Genomic DNA, 16,144 nt, shown 5'->3' with positions numbered 1-16,144 from the left:
GTAATGTCTTTTAGCTAAGAATTTTGACTTAAAATTTGAAGCAATTCATTTCTGCCTTTTACTCACTGGTCACTTTCACTTGCTGGTACTCCTCTACTATGGGTATTGCAAAAAGAAACAATGTAGACAAGTATTTAAATTGCAGCTTGTTTGTTTTTGTGTTTTTTTAGATTAAAATCATTAATGAATAGACTCATGTCAGCGTTTCAAGGCTTTGTAGCTTTATTTTCTTAGTAGTAGTTCTCAAATCTGAGTCTTTTATTGGCACTTCAATGGAAAGGTGGTCTTTATAAATTATAGTTGCAGGGAAAAATAGATAAATTTATTTAATGTAAGGTGTTTTGTTGCTGGTATTCTACCTGGGCAATGTAAATATAAACATTGTTGTGATCTTGGAAATGCTTCATGAGGTAGCAGGAAAGTAGCACTTCCTGGGGGACTGGCATTTAGCTTAGGTAGGAGTGTTTGGTTATGTCCGGAGATGTGCTAGAGGCTTTACAGATAAGTAAAAAGATCCTTGATCTGAAAAGCTTTAAAGAGATGCAAAGGCTGAGGTAAAGGTACGGTAAAAATCAAATTACTATGAACTTGATACTTTTTCCTTGCCCTTCAGCATCAGAACATTTCTATATTGTATCTTTAACATATTCTCATTTGTAGTTACATTCAAGTGGAGGATGGGCACAAGGCTGCTTAAACTGTTGCTGCATAAATCATTTAATTGTTTGATGGAGTTTCAAGTCATGTGTATCCCTAAAAATTCTGCAGATACCATGAGCAGTGCCTAGTCTTACAGACGTTTGGAGTTACACCAAGTCCAGACCCAAACAATGACCTCTGTAATTGGGAACCTCTAGTCGGTGAGTCTTGTCTGAGTACAGTTGTGCCAATTTTTAAATGGACTAACACCATAGTGACGTATTTTAGGTAAATAACTGTCACTAGGCTTAAATGTTTCAACTTCTGATGCATTATTTTAAGTTAATATCTGTTTATTTAAGGCCTAAATCTAGCACTGCACATTTGCGCATTTAAGAAATAATTCCTATAGGTATTTTCAGTGCGTTTGTGTATCTGTGTATAAAGAGGCACCTCAGTGATGCTTTAAATGGCACTAATTATTGGTAACAAGTTGTCCTTGAAGTGTAATGCTGTTCCCAAGGGGAATGAGCACCAGAAAGTGAAACTGACCGCTTTGCCTTTGCCAGGCCTCTATAAGCCTTTAAATGAAGAAAAGCCAGTACCTTTTTTTTTCCATAAATACTTAACTTAGATGGTTATATTAGTTAAATGCTGTATTAAAACAACAACAAAAGTCAGTAATTATTTAATCTCTCATTCATTTTACTTCCCAGATTGGACAAGAGGATAGGCTCATGTTTCTGCTGATAATCATTTGGCCAAAGCATTCCTCTTCACTACGTGATGTAATCAGTTATTAGCTGAAGACGGGGTATTATTATGCAATTCTTAATCAGTTGTGTAGGCATTACGGTGTACTGCTAATGTTAATATTGCTTTTCATCATTTTTAATACTATTGTTAGGCATCAAATTTTAGTTATGAGAGTTACAGTAGAGTTCTGAATTCTTACTGAATTATTTGAGTATTGCTGTCCTAAATAAGTGCTTCCAATGTAACGTGTGAATGAATTATCAGATGACTGACTGTTATTCCAGAAATTCTGGACTGGCAGCCAATACTAAAATCTTATGCTTTTAGGGTTCCTCTTTAACCCTTTCCTACCCAAGTTCCTTCTCACTTTAAATGTTGAGTTGAATTAGCAAGTACATTGTCTTGAAATTGAACAGTAGGTTTTAAATCATATTGAACAATAGCCATTCCAGCTGTCTGTTACACTCTTTTTTTTTTTTAATGACCCTTCCCTCCCCCCCAGAAAATATCTGAAGGTCAGTGAGTTTACTGTGCAGTCTTTGTCATGGCGCTCTAATAAAAGATGTTGTTTCTCTTTGCAAGCTTAATGACTTCAAGTTTTCAAGCATTGCATGTCAGTCATGTTGACAGTTCTAAAGGAAATAAGTGGGGTGCATGATGAGAATGGGGGCTGCTGGAGCAGCTGATTTCACGTCTGCCCTGTGGGCTTAGCTAGCTTTAGTGGGAAGACCATTTCATCAAGTTCCTATCTTCACTGTTACCAGTGTAGATACTCAATCCTTCTGATTCTTTTTCTTTGGACTAAAAAGCCTTCTTTCTGGTTGTTTTCTGGCATAGTGTGTTCTGTTTGTTTGTTTTCTTAAGATACTAAAATTGGTGCTTTTGTAGATAAGGTAATGGGAATATGTCAGGGTTTACGTTCCAGCTGAAAACTTACAGGGTACACTGCTTAAGATAGTGGAAGGATATCTGTAGTGTCCTTTTGTTAATGTTTTATCTAATTATTACCTTTTCAGTACCTCTTGATCTAATATGGGTCTCTAACTGAAATAAGCAAAACGAAGGTCAGTGAGACCAATTTATTACAAAGCATCAGTATTGCAATTCTGCTTGTTAGATGAATGATGACTGAAAACATTGATCTACGGAATTGCTAGAACAGAATATTCTTTTTTCTGATTATATTTTAGAAAAAAAGATGCATGAACTAAAATAAACATCTTTGCTATTTCATTTGTTCATTTGCTCACCAGATTAAACTTAGTATTTTCACAGGTAAGACATGGCAGAAAACAGTTTTCAGGAAACCTGCCTGTTGGAACAGGGTTTGAGTTTGAGGGCTAGCCTGCATGGTACCCCCTGAGATGTCTTGCCAGTAGTTATATTCCTAATTTGCCGTTTTACAGTATTCAGACTGCAAGCGGGCAGTGCTCTGTTCATTCCTGACTGTGGCTCATAGGGTTTTAAAACAAAGTGGGGGGGTTAGGTCTTGACTTTCTGCCTTTCTTGGTGTCTTTCTGCTTCTCCTCCTCTCCTGTTGTGTGTTGGCAGTTTGGGATCTGACTCTGGGATGTTACGTGTTGGATCTCAGGGGTAGTTCAATTGTGTAGCTGTCTTGGTTCCCTCAAGTGGCTGCATTACAGGGCCGTTATATATGCCTTATCAATAAAGTAATTAGGACAGGTCCTGAAACAAGTAGCAAAAAACCTATTTCTATTTTTTAGGCTTCAGTCACTTTGAGAAGCATATCTGCTTTTGTTGGCAAGTGAGGCATTGATTTAAATAACAGCTACTAATTTAACTGACTAAAATTGGCCATTCTGTTTACGTTATTGAAGATACTTAGTTCCCTCTGCTACTTTCAGCTTGCTTAGAGAGCAGAAAAGGTGCTGATGAAGTAAGGAAAGTGTGGGTCCATGCTCATTTGCTCTCCAAATAGATAGTGTATAAAATACATAGCTTTTCCCATTGTTGTGTCAAATAATGCAGCTAATCATCATAAATCTCTCTTAAATCTCCTTGAAGAATCAAAGTAATTAACTGACAAAGCGCCCCACAACACACGGGAGGCAGGTGCTGAGAACCTCTCATGTTTTAGAGGGAGGGGACACAGGGTGTGGAGGAGAAGGAGGTATGAGAATAAGCGTGACTGTATTGAGCTGTAACAAGCAGTTACTCTGTCCTTTCTGCACCCAAAAAGTAATTAGGAAATTGTTTTGTAAATTTGAGGCAATATTTGAAAACATCCTAGTACATTTTTCCCAAATTATGATTTAATTAGTTTAAATCAAACCCAACAATTTCAACAATTGCTACAAAAAGTTGAATGTTTAGATTTTAATTCAAGAGTATCATTTTTCAAATCACTAGAGATTATTTGAAAGTGAAGTTTGGGTGTTTTTGAGCATATTAAACTCATCTCCTCGTTTATACGAGGAATCCTCTTTTACCTTACCCAGCTTTGAGTTGGAGGGGGCCAGGATGAGGTCTGGCATTCGAGATTGAGCCTGTATAAAAAGGTGGAGGGTGTGGCGGGGAAATCACACCTTAATTACTTGAGTATTTTTAGCATCTTTAAATAAAATCTTTATTTTTAGGATACTGATTTCAGTAATTGTAGTTGAAAATGTAAGAAAGGTATACATTTTTTGTGGATTTAATAGTGAAAGTGTTGCATGGCACAAATTGAGATGCTTCTTCCTGATTGCAGTTGTGAGCCCTAAAAGAGTAGTGCTCACCACAAAGCACCTACACATCCTGGGAATATAATCTAGGCTATTATAACGATTCTAGGAAAATACTGTGTACACATTGCTGCCTTTGAATGTACAGGTGACTTCTTTGTGAGAGGTTTTTGGGGCATGTCTGGGGTGGTATGACTTTTTTTTTAATTCTAAACTGGGAGTCCTGCACTGGAAATGAGTATATCACACTTTCTTATTAGCTAAAGGAAGTTTTGCATCTCTGAGATTATGAATTGCTGATTTTCCCCCTTTTTAACAGGAACAGGAAGGTGGTCGATTACTCACAGTTTCAGGAATCGGATGATGCTGGTAAATCACTTTGTTCTTAGCAATATAATGTTCTTGAAAATACAGCAGTTGTTGTTTTGCATATTAATTGCTTTGCTTCTCGTCATATCTTTAACCTAAACTCTAAGGCGTTTCTTCACAGTCTCTGAACTGTTAATAAACATTTGAAAATGTAATGGTTCCCAGATGTTTTATATTAAACAAACAATAGTGATAGAAATCTTATTATTTAATGCTTGTATTGTTGTAGTGCCTTTAGGCTCTTGGCAGCAACTTCTTCCTTGGTCTATGCTGTGTTCTATGGCAAAATCTCCTTAATGCCACTTTTTTTTTTTTTCTTCAGTAAAATATGTTTTCAATTTATTTTAGTGGACTGTAGTTAATCCCATAATGCCAGGCATTTCTGTGAATTGGATCTTAAAAAAAATACTTTTATATTCTCTATAAATTAACTAAATATTTCTGTAAGCCATATGGAATATGTTTTGTGTTCTTAGAAAATAGACATGCTGCTACTGTTTGCTAAATGAGGCTGCACTGATAATTAATGGAAACAAATATGCAAAACTCTTTTAACTGCAGTCCCCTTATTCATTGTGTAAGGTATTGTGTAACAGTTGTATAAAGAATTACACTGTTGATCACTATATAGTGATCTACTTTTTCCATCATGGGGCAGTAGATAAAGTTTTTGGTGTTAAACACATAAAACTATGTATGGAAGTTAGTTTTAGTAGGTTTGGCCAATAACTCAGTGTGTTTCTGACTGACTATAAAAATGTTTCCTCTTATGAAGCTTGTTGTGTATTTCTGGGTCCAACTTGATTGTATGTTATAAAGTTTTATTTGAAACTTTATGATATTTAGAGGGTTTCCTTTTCATATGTCTGAAATGGTCACCTTAAGATATAGCTGAGGAAGTCGGTTTGCTGTGGAGCTGGTAGTCAGTTTGCTGGGAACTAGGAGTCTGATTCCAAACCCTTTTGCACTGTCCTGTCCAGATGAAGATTATGGAAGAGATTCAGGTCCCCCATCCAAGAAAATCCGTTCGTCTCCTCGGGAGGCTAAAAATAAGAGGCGATCTGGGAAGAATTCTCAGGAGGACAGGTAAAACACACGCATAATCTGTTTAAAAACTTAAAACAATGTTTTTTAAATGTTAAATTATTGGCATAAAGACCATCCACTTGCACTGCAACTTTTTTTTTTTAACACGGTGCCTTACTGTATTCTCATAGCATGCTAGAATATGTGAAGTAACTGTAACCATAGCAAGGCCCTATATTTTGTATCCAGGCTTGCGTAATCGAAAGAGTTAGACGTCTGTAATGTGCTAAGGTCTTTGTTGCAACGCCATGAACCTTGGTGTTAGCATTTAAATTGCTAGCAACTTTATCTTGTAATCTCCTATCGTATCTAGTGTGGTCATTTGATCTCTGAAAGGTGGGACTTGAAAGTGTACTCGAGTAAGAACATGTGCTATATGTCCTGCCCGTAATGATCTTGAGGTAGATAGAGACTTTTTTTTTTTTCTTTTAAAGTAAGCTTGGTGCTTGGAGTGGGAAATCAGTCACCAGTTCTAAGCATTTAACTTGTCAAGTCTCTAAAGAGCTTTTTGTTTCACAGTCAGTCATCCTCCAGGTGTCAGTTTGCCTCCAATTTGTGTATAAATTTAAGGGAAAAAAAAATCTGAGGAATTCTGTTCTAGATTGCTTGATAGAGACACTTCATGCTTTTCTTCTGGGAGAATGAGGGGTCCAAAGATTCTGCAAGTGCAGAAATGACTTCTGGGAGAATGAGGGGTCCAAAGATTCTGCAAGTGCAGAAATGACTTGCTCTGTTGTGCATAATAGGTGAATTCCTTGGAGCAGTTGCATGTCTACAAACATTTTCCTGTATGTGGTGGTAGGATCCTCTCAGGAATGGTTGTAAGTGGAATTCAAAGTCTGTGGTTTGAGATGTAGAGTTCTCGAGCACAAAGCCTTCGTAACCAGCTTGGATGGTGAGGTCTTCTTTCTTATTCAAATAGCTAGGGAAATTGGGGTGAAGTATTTGTCACTTGTGCTTCAGAATTGAAAGCTTTCCAGAGTTAGACAGTTGTAATAAGAAAGAATATGTTAAAGCTGCAAAAAAACAGCAACCAGGGCAATTATCCAGGTAAGTTAGTGGCTCGATGCATTTTGTCTTCTATGTTCATTCAGTGTGCTCTTTTGGGACCATACACTGGCAGTGGTAGTAGGGGTGATTTGTTAGTTTTGTTTTTTATTTTTATTTTGTTTTGCAATTAGACAAAACAGGATTTTTTTTTTTAAAAGTAGCTCATCTTGATCACTGAGTTCTTACTCATCTATCACCTATCACACCAGTGTGAATGGACTCAATCCTGAGAAATGCCTTACAGAATAGTGAATATATGTTTTTTGTGGTTTGAAGGTATCTTGCTTTTCACAACATATCACCAATGAAAGATTACCAGTTCTTTCCTGAAACTCTTACTTCCTGCTGCCCCTCATTTCCTTTGCACTGTTTTGACACAAATGATGAATAGGAATTTAATGCCAAGATGGTGTTATGCAAGTAGTTCAAATGTCTATCTGTATTCTTTTGAATAGATCCATTTCATCCATTACTTGATAGATTTAGTGTTGAGCACATTATTATATTAGTTTGCTTAGGCCATTCTAAGCATTTTGCTCTTGCAGTGCTTACAGAGAGATCAAACTGCCAGAGAAGAGCTTGGAAACACAGACAACACCCGAATTACAAAAGCGTTATTTTACAGCTGGCATTGGCATAAATAAATTGAGCGAAGGTAGCTCCCGAAACCTCTAAATGGTTGACCTTGAGCTTTGGAGATTTTTGAGTATATAAGAGCACTTTTGTTGGCCTTGTGAACATTGCACAGGGCTTGCATGTGAAACAGTCATATATTCAAATAACTCCATAGTTGTTGATAAAACAAAGATAAGACTGAAAAAAACCCCCCGTGGTTTTGGTGGACTCTAGTGCTGCAATCTTTTTAACCTATTAAAAGTTCTTGAAATGCTGTTTGTCAGTTCTGACCACCAAACTTGAGAGCAGTGGTGCTTTGGTCTGACCTGTGGTGAAACGCGCACCTCAGCCGTTCCTGCAACGCGTTGTGCATCAGCAGCCTTCAGCAGGGTGTTCACCATTGCTACCTCGGACATTGACTTAATCATTGGCTGGAGTGCAGGTTCTGAAATACTGGAAGGAAGGAATGCCCTCTGTGCTTGGTAATTCCAGCCAGTGGGAATGAAAAGCAAGAGGGATGTGGGTAAGAACAGAAACAGTGCTTCCTTGAAAGGATATATTTACATGGCCCAGAAATCGTTCGTTCACTCAAACCAATGTTTATTTCATATAGTATTGTTTGGAATCAAGGTTAAAACAGAAGCATGCCTTCTCTTCCTCTCCTTTTCAGTGAGGACTCAGAAGAAAAAGATGTGAAGACAAAGAAAGACGATTCACAATCGGCAGGTAACTAACCACTGTTCCCTGCTAGTGTAACTTCAAAGTGTGGATGACTTTGCAAGACAGTTGCAGAAATTATGACCATTAGAAAAGCACGCATATTTTAATGTGCTTATCTAACCTGGGTGCTGTTTTCTACTGCTTTTACTGCCAGCCCTGGTTTGGGATATCGGCTGCTTTTTGTCTAATATGATACTGCTATAAACTTAGGTTGCTAATCTCATCCATATGTGTCACTGTGGTGTTCAAGAAACTTTGCTTTCTCACCTTTTCTTTCCAGATGAAGATTTTGGCAGTGAAGATGATGACTTAGGAGCAGATGATGGCAAAGCTGACAGTGACTATGAGAGCTCTCAAAAAAGCAAAAAAGGAAAAAAAGTTAAACCAGACAAGAATAAGAGAGCCTCCAAATCCAGGAAAAGGCCAGCGGGTAAAGAATGAGTATATTGATTGGTTGAGAAAGTCTGTTATGGTAAAGTGCAGTATTTATTAAGTATGAGTATTGCCTGGTGTATTGGGTCCCTATATTGTGTTGCAGCAGTTCCACACCATGTCTGCACTTTTCTCATCACACAGATTTTGTCAAGTAGGATGGTCAAAGTAGTACATAATTCAGCAAGTCTCTTAAACTGTTAGAGGGGGGAAATATGCTATTATTGGCCATAGCTACAAGCTTTGGCAGTTCTTTGGTTCTTCACTACTGCAAACTGTGACTTATTTGCAGAGTAAGGAACTGCTGTGTTTTACATGTGAAGCTGTAGCTGTGCCCTCTAAGCTTTGTGATACCTCACATTAACATGTCCAAAACTAAGTGTGTATTTACCAGAAATGCTTTAGTACTATTCCATGGATAATAATATGGATGGTGGTGGCTGGCAGGGTAGTAGCACTCAAAATGTGTGGCTGTCTTTGCAATGGAAGATAACTGCTCAGGTCCCATGTTGAGTGACTCCAGAAACAGACTTGTTAGGCTGCATGTGATTGTGTTCTCCTCACAACTCAGTTATACAACAAACATATCTTGTGTATGACTTGGCCTTTGCTTTGTCTGCTCTCTGTCTCAAGGTGATTTTGTAATCTGTGTTCTGTGTCTCCGTCGTAACATGGTCACTTTGTGTTGCAGAGGACAGTGAGGATGAGAAAGAAGACCACAAAAATGTGCGTCAGCAGCGACAGGCAGCATCCAAAGCAGCTTCCAAACAACGAGAGATGCTTATGGACGATGTGGGTAGTGAGGAGGAAGAACAGGAGGATGACGAGGCACAGTTCCAGGAAAGTAAGTAAATGGGGTTGTATGGCAGATGCAAGAAGTTACAATTAATTATGGATCTGGTCAGATGTCACTGTCTTGAATATGACAGTGCAGGTGTAAGCTGTCCCACTTGAGAACTAATTCATCCCAGCCTATCTGTCCGACAGAGTAAGCTTACACTGTCACTCTAGGATTTTTGCTTGGAGCACAGGTAGATGTCTTTGCAGGGCCTCTTTCAGGGCTGCTTATAAAGTTCTTAATGTTCCTTGCTGCATCTTGCCATCCCATCTATGCTGAGGTATTACTTTTAGAGCATATGAAAGTATCCGTTATACCCGACTGATCAGAGCAGAACGGTTTGTTTCATCAAAAGGGTTGGATTTGTTCTCTTAATGAACACAGTAAGTTCCTGAAATAGTGGGGGCAAACATGATTTCAGAAAGGAGTAACTGTACTACTGCAGGCATTACTCCCCCCCCCAAGTGAAGAGATTCTCTTCATTTTGAAATGAGATATTTGGTATGGAGTTGGAGCATTTTTTTGAGGACCTCACAACATTTACCTGTTCATGCTAATACTTTATGAATGTGAATCCTTCTGCTATGTCAGAATCCCTTTCTACTGCAGCTATGTAGAAGCTTCCAGGTTATAGTTCCAATTTTATGTCTTCTCAGTCTATCTAGTAGATCTCACCCATATTTCATCTGCTTGTTTCCAAATGAATGAGAAACTTTTCTTCACAAACTTAATTTCTTGTCATTTCTGAAGATTCAGGAAGTGATGAAGACTTCCTCATGGAAGATGATGATGATAGTGACTACGGCAGTTCAAAAAAGAAAAATAAAAAGGTGTCCAAGAAGTCCAAACCAGAAAGGAAAGAAAAGAAAATGCCAAAGCCCAGGCTAAAGGCTACAGGTGCGTCCATGAAACTTTTGAAACTAGTATTTTCTTTTCCTGCTATATAAGACTTGGTGGAAATCTTGGGAGCCAGTAGGCAGTCGCATAATTTCAAGGCCAGCTCATGTAGCTTGAAATGATTTAAAGCAGACCTAGGAAATAGTAAAACGTCTTTAATTGATAGCTAATGAACAGATTGAATTGCCTCTCTTTGGAGGGGGGAAGAAGTTGAGGTTGCACAAATTCTCTGCTCTAACGTTATAGCCTAGCTTTCTACACATCGTATCTGAACAGCACAACCCATAGTTCTGTTTCAGGCCCTCAGTCTCATTGCATGTTTTCAGTGTAGGGACAAGGGGAAGAAACTTGAAACAAAGGTAATTTTGGTACATTTCTTGCAGGAAATCTAAAATAATAATCAAATCGTTTATATTGGTTTGAGAGGCTAGCTCTGGTTAATGAAATCATGTCCAATAATTAGTCAGGACTTGGAATTATTGGTTTTCATTCAGTTAAACTTCAATAATAGGGAGTGCAGGGGGTGCCACGTGTGTGGTATGGTCAAAGCAAAATGAGAACTGCCACTCAAGTGCAAATCCTGCTTGTGTAAAGCTGTGTAGCTTTTGTCGTCTTAACAAATCATAACCTTTATTGGTTTATTTCTTCTCTATTTCAGTGACTCCCAGTCCAGTGAAAGGCAAAGGCAAAGCAGGCCGCCCTACAGCTTCCAAGGCAACAAAAGAAAAGACCCCATCCCCCAAAGAAGAGGATGAAGAGCCTGAAAGTCCCCCAGAAAAGAAAAAAGCAGCCAGCCCTCCGCCAGAGAAGTCAGGGGATGAGGGGTCTGAAGATGAAGCACCCTCTGGTGAAGATTAGATAGCAGTTGAGGAAATCTTTGTTTAAAAAAAAAAAAAAAGAAAAAAAGAAAAAAAAGGAAAAGAAAACATACTTAGGGGTAGAACACGGTTTTGGCTGTGGCTTGACTCATGGGCTTTGAATGCTGTCTTTACTTTCAGCTGTTTAATACAGTGTATCCTTTTTTTAATAAGAGGAAACCCTTATACAGTAATATTATGAAGTCACTGTTCTCTGTTGGCCATTCCGTTCTCCCTCTCCCACCAAATCTGAAAGCCATTTAAGACAAATTAACAAACTGGTTAAATATATATTTTTTTCAAGGGATACTGCAGTTGCGAAGCAATAAGGTTTGAGACTGATACGTGGAAACCATATTTACAAATCGTTAAGTAGAATAGATTTGCCAGTGCTGGTAAGAATTCTTTAAAACTATTATTCCTTATCTGAATATGGGGAGAAAAATGAACCTATGCTTTAACAGATTTTTGTTGATACAAATTTATTCTCAGAAAAACGTAGTTAATATGAATTGAGGAGAAAGAAACATAGGAAAACTGTGTTTCTTTAGCTCATACATTTTTTTCCATGGAAAACATGCAGAAAACATGCAGGTGGGCCACTATTTAGAAAAGGCTGTCCAACTAGGATGGAAGATCTTTTTGTCTTTGCTGGATAGCTTACCATTCCATTTTAAGCAAATTACAGTTCATCCTATACACTTCCAGCTGTACAGTCTGCTCGTATCCATCATTTCTATTGTATTTCTTTGAAGGTTGGCTATAGATGGGCAGAGTAGGGAAGAGAAATTGAAAACACTTCAAAATTCTGGTTTCCATTTGGTATTACGGAATTTTCTTCGAAGATGTTTCGAGGAAACGCTTCAATAGACAGCACAGAACTAAATTCTGTAGCTTTTGGGGCGAGGGATGTCCTTTTACCCACGTGAAGCAAAGGATTCCTGTAGTGCTCTGGTCAGTCTCGGGTCCCATGAGTCACGCTCAAGTATTTCTCTTCTCTCCCTCTGCCTGTCCTCACAAGGGTTGGGTGCTCCCTGCCCCTCAGGTTCTCCAGCTGCAGTCGGACAGCAGATTCCCCCAGTGGGGAACGACATCCCGGTACCACTCCCGTTTCTTCCTCCTTCCTTCCCATAGCACGGGAGGCTCTGCCCGTTCTGCTCCCGCATCGCCGTGTCTGCATCTGGTCATGGTTCTGCTCCCCAAGCCTAAAAAGTGCTGGGAAGGGAACAATGTTACATGGATGAAGCTGGGAGGAAACGAGGTTTGAAGGAGTGTAACAGGGCTAGAGCTTTGCAACAAGAGCAGGATGTCCCTCAATGCAAGATACTTCAGATTGTGCGGTGGCATTTTAATGTGTTTTTATCAAAGCAGCCATATCCTTTTTTTTTAAATATAAATTACCCATGCTTTGGTTTTCAAACCTTAATGCAGAGGTTGCTGCCATGTTTGTTGGTGGAAATATTAAAAACTGGACCTGCCATTTTCCTTTCTTTCTCTTTTTTCCCTTAAACCCTTTTTGCTGTCTGTATGTTGCTCACAGTTATCTCATAGTTGACAAGCTTTGCGTCCTTTTTTTCATTTTGTCACTGAACTACACATGTTTTGTAACCAGCCTCTTGAAGGTAACATAAGGCAGCTAATTAGGTGGATTTCTGGTGCACATGCTACCAGATTTTTAATCCTGTTTGGATTTTAAAGAGCTTTTAGATGTGATACACTAATACAACCAGAAAGGATGCTTGGCTGAACAGCATAGGGAGCCTGAAGATACTGAGTGCAGTATGAAGCCCAAAACATGCAGTGAAATATTAATAACAGCCAAGTGATTGTCTTGTGTGATTCATAGCCATGGATTTTACAGAGGCTGGTAAATACCTTATCTTGGCTTATACAGATTTTTAAGTTCTCTAACATTCTTTACTATGAAATTACTGTTGCCGTTACAATAAAGATGATCGGTGTTTCCATTGTAAATTTTATTTTTTAAGTGGTTTAATTTTGCAGAACAGCTTAAGGCTGGAGCAAGGCAGAAGTCTTGGAAAAGAAGTGAATGTAATCCCTTCTCCCTTCCACCTCTTCCCAACTTCCACGTGTCTGGGAAAGCAGATCCTTGCATTTCCCGCAGTCTTAGTCCTGTGCTTCTTGGGTAATATGGGAAAATAAATGGCCAAACTTGGAATAACATTTGGACTAATTTTGGGGGGGCAGCATAAACTTTCATGAGTGTCTGGTCCACATAATTACTCCCCTTAGTCCAGACTATGTTTTTGAGCTGTTATTGTCTATTGGGTTCTTAGTTTGTTTGCTATTAAAATGTACAAGGATTACTTAAACAGAGAATACCTCTAGCTGATCTGGTCAAACAGCTATTTCTTTACCTGCTGGACCAGATTTTTTCTGAAGAGTGTATTTTGTAAGTTCCACTTAATATATTATATATATTATTTTTTTTTTTTCTAACAAAACTAACTAATGTTCAGGCTGTGGAAAAACCTTTCCATTGTTCTCAGTTCAAGTTTTGGACTGTGAGTTACTTTATGCCTGGTGTTTTTGACCCTGTATCTTGTAAAATTATTCTGCTTTCTCATATGTTCTTCTCTAACGGTGGCTCCAGGATGCACGAAGCTTATTTTTTAGCTTGTGTCACAACCCAAACACTATGTAAATCCTGTACTACTTCGGGGATTTTGTAAGTTTTTCTATATCTTATTGTTTTGCTGATCTCGGCAAACACTAAGCCCAAATGGTCTCTTTCTCAATTACTCTGTTAGAAATACAAAAGTTTAAATTTTTACAGGTTGAAGAAAATCGTGAAGGTGTAGGGTGGTGTTTTTTTGTTTTTTGTACCACCAACATTTTCCAGTAGTGTCAGACTTAGCATTTTTTTAAAGGTCCTTTTTCATTCTTTTGTATCCAACGTTCTGATTTCTTGAAGGAGAGCTGTACAAAATGCCTTTCTTTAGGAGCATGGCTAGTTCTTCGTGGAGCAGGAAGTTTCGTTCACAGAAGGCGGCTTTGAACACATTCTCTTCTCTTGCACGGCTGTAGCCTTGGAGCCCTTGCGGAGAGGTAAATGGATTTATTCCAGAGTTCAGTTAATCTAGTGCCCTGCCCTGGTCTCACTCCTCACCTGCTATTTTATCGCCAACTTGCATTCAATGTCCTTTTGTACGTTCTGTTTCTGAAGCCACACTACAGCATTGTTTAAGATTTGCATGCAGTTCCTACTGCCTTTAACTGACCCCAAGGCTTGATCGGCAAACAATTAGTTGGGATTTCTTCTTAAAGATGGCTTTAGTTTCTGTTTGGTCAGCACGAAAATGCCAAACACGTTAAGCTCCGTGGCTTCCCGAGCGCTTTGTAGTGAGAGCAAGATTCAGAAGAGGACAGAGGAGAAGCTCTTAATTCTGTTGTTAAACCGCTTCCTTAAAGCGGGCTAGCGGGAGGGAGAAGTGCCCCCCTGCTCGGGAATGGTGGGAATGCCAGGGAAGGGCTCCTGTGCGTCCCAACCAGGGCAGGGGCAGGAGAAGCTCCGGATTCCGGAGCCCATTCCCACCCCCCGGTGACAGTCACTGAAGTACCAGGAACACTGAGGCACCCGGGCGAAGGAGGGAGGGAAGGGAACTAACATGCTGGAAGCTTTTGAGCTGTAGAAACTGGTGCTTTGCTTTATGTAATTTGTTTGTGAAGTGTTTATTTTTATAACAGATCGTATTGTTGAACACATAATTTTTAAAAACCACAAACTGATCCATGAGTTTCAGTATTGGAGAGGTGGGTGTTTACCTGTTGGGAGGCAGGATACGGAGACGTCGGCGGACGGGTGTTAAAGGCCGCTGTGTCACGGGATACAGGAGGTGTGAGTTTGGGGAGGGGGGTCTCATCTATGTGTGGAAATACATAATCCTTATGTATATGATCAAAAAGAATTTTTTCCTTGAACTTTAAGCGCTTTTCTGTAATTTTGGGAAGTTTAAATACAAGGTCTGTGCATGAAACCAGGAAGCAAAGCTGTTTTGTTCATCGTGCCCACGGTGACGTTTTTCTTTTCTTAATGTGCTGTGAAGAATTTAAGTCCTGAAGGGTGACAGCGTCCTTCCCAGGGCCCCTTCCCAAACCCTTGTTCTAGACTTCCCACGTCAGCAGCTAACCGGCATTTGAACGTCCTTTTCATTCAACTCGATATTACAATTAAACCGTAAATATTTGAGTCTAGTCAAGCCCTCCCCACGTGCTGACCCTGTGCGTCAACCACCACGAGCAGCAGCTCTGGAACCTGCCTGCCCCTCCGGCTGCAGCGCGTCGAGCGGTCCCGTCGCTCCGAGCGTGCTGCGTGCGACTGCAACACCCCCTTGTGCATATGCTTTGTATAGTGGGGCAAGGGTTTTTTATATATATATTTTGGGAGGGGTAGCGGGTGGGATGGAGAAATACTCGATCAGCTTAGCCGGAATAGTGTGTGCAGAAGCCCCTGAAGTATTTTGTGTGCGAGGGCGCGAGTGTGAGTGCGCGCATGGGAGCGGCTGGCATCTTATCCCCTTTGTGTTCGGAAAAGTTGTGAGTTTTCCTTTTTCCTGCAGAAGCAATTATTACAAAAAAACTGTAAATAAGAGCTACATAATTTTGTTTAACCATGAACATCATGTCACAGCAAACCCTGAGCAATTAATTTTAGAGGAAGAGACTCCAGGTAGGGCCATGGGCCCTTGGCTATCAGCAAGGCACCATTGGATGGTATGCAGTGAATATTTGTCTTGAGTATTTGCAATCCCCAGTTGAGGCTTTTCAAAAACCAGGCCCTTCTCAGTTCCCGCTTCCCTCTCCCTCTTTTTATTTTGATTTGTTTTAATCCAAAGCATGATCAGAAAAAGGGGCAGCTGCAAAGGAGTGTCCCATTTCTGCTGGCCCATGACCTGTGCGTGTGGACGTGGCTCTCGTCGCTGGGCCTGGCAGGGTTGGCAACTCTTGCAATACCTTGACAATACTGAGATCTACAGCATGGTACTAGGAGTTAAGTTTGAATGTAACATTAATGCTTTATTTAAAATTAAAAAAAAAAAACTTTTTTTTTTAAGGGGTTGAAGTGAACATGACTTTGTTGACCATGTTCGTGAATTTATAGATGCAACATTCATTGGTAGAATTGTGTGATGGTCTTTTGTGCTACTTAATTTTACATATTCCAGTCTCTGTATGTACCT

The 16,144-nt window shown here is 39.5% G+C and overlaps 1 protein-coding gene across 1 annotated transcript in view; it reads left to right on the top strand.

Moving 5' to 3' along the window:
• Window positions 1-11,329, top strand: part of NUCKS1 (nuclear casein kinase and cyclin dependent kinase substrate 1) — a 13,999-nt gene extending 2,670 nt beyond the window's left edge. The window contains exons 2-8 of the mRNA XM_088526903.1: window positions 4,399-4,448; window positions 5,429-5,534; window positions 7,870-7,925; window positions 8,200-8,349; window positions 9,043-9,195; window positions 9,940-10,086; window positions 10,745-11,329. Coding sequence (XP_088383029.1) covers window positions 4,399-4,448; window positions 5,429-5,534; window positions 7,870-7,925; window positions 8,200-8,349; window positions 9,043-9,195; window positions 9,940-10,086; window positions 10,745-10,944 — 862 coding nt within the window. The 3' untranslated portion in view covers window positions 10,945-11,329. The remainder of the gene's footprint in view (window positions 1-4,398; window positions 4,449-5,428; window positions 5,535-7,869; window positions 7,926-8,199; window positions 8,350-9,042; window positions 9,196-9,939; window positions 10,087-10,744) is intronic.
• The last annotated feature ends 4,815 nt before the right edge of the window (window positions 11,330-16,144 follow it).

The sequence above is a fragment of the Tinamus guttatus genome, unplaced genomic scaffold, assembly GCF_059628265.1.
Source record: "Tinamus guttatus ecotype Peru unplaced genomic scaffold, ASM5962826v1 Tinamus_guttatus_pri_ptg000259l, whole genome shotgun sequence".
NCBI classification, from domain to species: Eukaryota; Metazoa; Chordata; class Aves; order Tinamiformes; family Tinamidae; genus Tinamus; species Tinamus guttatus.
Note: the sequence above shows the minus strand (reverse complement) of the source record. Positions and strands in the feature narration are given on the sequence as shown.